Source organism: Egretta garzetta, unplaced genomic scaffold (genome assembly GCF_000687185.1).
Source record: "Egretta garzetta isolate BGI_Z169 unplaced genomic scaffold, ASM68718v1 scaffold369, whole genome shotgun sequence".
Classification (NCBI taxonomy): domain Eukaryota; kingdom Metazoa; phylum Chordata; class Aves; order Pelecaniformes; family Ardeidae; genus Egretta; species Egretta garzetta.
This window is the reverse complement of record NW_009260837.1, coordinates 2,119,465-2,122,293: the sequence shown is the minus strand read 5'-3', so window position 1 is coordinate 2,122,293 and position 2,829 is coordinate 2,119,465. Positions and strand designations below refer to the sequence as shown.

General features: G+C 44.7%; 1 protein-coding gene across 1 annotated transcript in view; it reads left to right on the top strand.

The window, feature by feature from the left end:
* The window catches only part of ITGB1 (integrin subunit beta 1), a 25,550-nt gene extending 24,065 nt beyond the window's left edge, over positions 1 to 1,485 (top strand). The window contains exon 15 of the mRNA XM_009647028.2: positions 249 to 1,485. Within this exon, the coding sequence (XP_009645323.2) occupies positions 249 to 314 (66 nt within the window). The 3' untranslated portion in view covers positions 315 to 1,485. The remainder of the gene's footprint in view (positions 1 to 248) is intronic.
* The last annotated feature ends 1,344 nt before the right edge of the window (positions 1,486 to 2,829 follow it).

Here is a 2,829-nt window from a genome sequence, read left to right as displayed (position 1 = left end):
GGTTTGAGGGAAATTTGTGGTGTGAAGCACCCCGACTGTGCCCTAACCCTTGGCTTTATCAGCTGAGCATGCCTTTGTTCAAGTTGCTAGAGGGAAAACTAGCTTGACTGAAGCTGTTTGTGTGTACAAACAAAATGTTAATGGATAATTTCTCAAGCTGATTTCTGAGGCTCATTCTTACACTTCTTGCAAACACGGTGCTTTTTTCATCTCTTTAAATGCTAATGTAAATCTCTTTCTTTTTCTAGGGTGAAAATCCTATTTACAAGAGTGCAGTGACAACTGTGGTCAATCCTAAATACGAGGGAAAATGAACACTGCTTGTATAACTTCACAACACTGTATGCAGCATAGCAATTTTTGTAGTCACAGTAAGATAGATTTAGGGCAAACTGCAGTGATTTTACTAATTCATTACATATAGGTTTGTTTTCCTGTTCAGGTTTTGAAAATGTACCATATGTAATTTTTTTGGGTGGGTTTTTTTTGTTTGGGTTTTGGGTTTTTGGTTTTTGGGTTGGTTTTTGTTTTTGTTTTTTGCAAATAAAAGCAATCAGTTCCAGGGGTCTGACAAAAAAACTTGAGACTGTGTAGCCTAGTCAGCGAAGGTCACATGGTGCCTTTTTTGACCTTTTCCACTCCTGTGCTGTGAATCCAGGTCTTCTGCAGGGCGCAATACTGCTGCGGCACGACTGGGAGGGAAACGGTTAAAGCAGTCGGTGTGAGGGCTCTGCCTAGCCTATTAGTATTAAACTTTTTAGCTTTACAGGGAAATCAGGGCTTGAGTTTGCAGATGCAATTAATTAAACTCATGTAGCATGGAGCGGGTGGTTAATTGGTCTTCTACTTGTTAGACATGTGATTAAGTATATGGTAAGTTGAGTAAGTTGGAAGCGAGCAGTGTAAAAGGTTGAAAAGTGAGTGCACGCCTATTTTTAAGTTGCTTATTGCCAGGTTGGGGTTAAAATGAAAGGGGTTGAGAAGAATGTTAAGGACAAAATAGCTTTAAAACACGTGCCATTACTGAAAACGTTGCTGACTGGTAACTTGCTTCGTTTTTCTTGTGTAAATTCAAGCCCTGGGTGGCCGTATCATGAAGTACCTTACCAGGACATCCTCAAAACACATAAGGGCCTTATGTCACACTGTGTCTTTATTCTGTAACGTTTCCTTGGTTTAAAGCCTGGTGCTTTGTCACCCTTCTAATCTTTTTAACGTATTTGGTTGCAATTCTTTTTGTAATATTTTTGTATCAACACAAGTTTTTTTTTTTCCTTTTTTGGGCAGTCTTAGCTGTAAATTTGCCTTTACCCTGTAGCTAAGATTGCGTAGCTTATCATGTGACAGGAGTCACACATCGTTCTTGACATGTGCCATGTACATTTGCCTTTGACCATTCAAACTGCGTCATAGTCATATTCTTGTTTTAAGTGCCTTTTTATTTTAACAGATGTTCACTTTTTACAGTGCTATTACTGAAGTTATTTATTAAATAAAAGTACCTTAAAATACTTAAATCTCGTGTCTTGGTCTTGTAGAAGTCGATACTATTCAGAAAACCCGAGAACTGGGTCTATTTGGGCAAGAGGTAACAGATGTCATAATGATACCAAATATGTCCTTTAGAGCAAATCTGAGAGCGGTAGCGGTGGTGTGAAATGCAGGAAGGCTGGGGTGCAGCACAGCCCTTCCCCGTACCTACAGTGGCCACCAATGTAAAGCCCCAGGCTGTCATTTGCCTGTGTGCTAAAGAAGTTCTGTACTTTAATAATGGTTCCAGCAAAGAGAGTATTTGATTAATGTTTCACTACACACAGCAAATGAGGAAAAATTACTGCGTTTTGTAGAAAAAGTCTTCTGCATTTTTTTTAAGGGCATAATGTTCCAGATAGATTATCAAAACCATTTTGTAATTAAATATGTTCCTACGGTATATTAATGGAATCTGTATGATTCTTTATATTTTTTTCTTTTTTTTTTTTTTAACTGTCGGTACTTCATGTGACCCAGAGCAGTTGTGGGGATCCCTTGTAACCTCCAGTTGAGGGCAGGAGGAGCCTGGTTTCTGGGAAGTGGGAGGGGGGCATCAAGGGAGAGGTTGGTTCCCTCTCTGAGGGAAGCAGCTGGAGGTGAGAGGGTCCAGGGGCCAGTTACAGGTAGACCTGGCTGCCCTGGGCCAGGGGCTGGGGTAGGGCAGGGGGAGGTTGCAGGAGCCACACGGGGGCTGCAGCAGGGGGGAGAGCGCTGGTCTGCGGGCAGCGGCTGGGCAGCCCGGGTGCCTGGCCCCAGGGGCGGAGGGGTGGGCATTTCTGATACACCTGTGTTTCCCACTAAGGGGCCTTTGCATCAGCCGGAGAGGTGAGGGGGAGGAGGCTGCTGGTCCTGTTTGTATCTCCATGAGTGCTGTTTTCCATCTGTGACACGCCGTGCGTATGTACGTACTGTATCGGTGTTTTGTGTGCACGCCTGTGCCCCCTGGGGATTCGTGCTTCGGCTGACTGCGGGTTGGACCTGGGGACGTGGAGCGGCTGCAGCCCTGCTTCTCTCAGGCTCCTGGCAACGGGAGCGTTTCCTGCTGGAGGGTGCAAACAGGAGCAAGCACCCAGGTGGGAAGGAGCCGTGCAGTGCTTTCCCTGCTATCCATCGTAACAGTCCACAGGACTGCTCTGGAGTGGTTCCTACATCGTGAATGCTCTGTCTTGCGTTGTCCTTCCCACTGAGGGAGCCAAAACAGCCTGCAAACACCATCTGACCTGACCGCAAGGTAAAAAGCCATTGATTCCCCTCAATACTGACTTTACAGAATTGTGACTTGACCATGGCCATGAC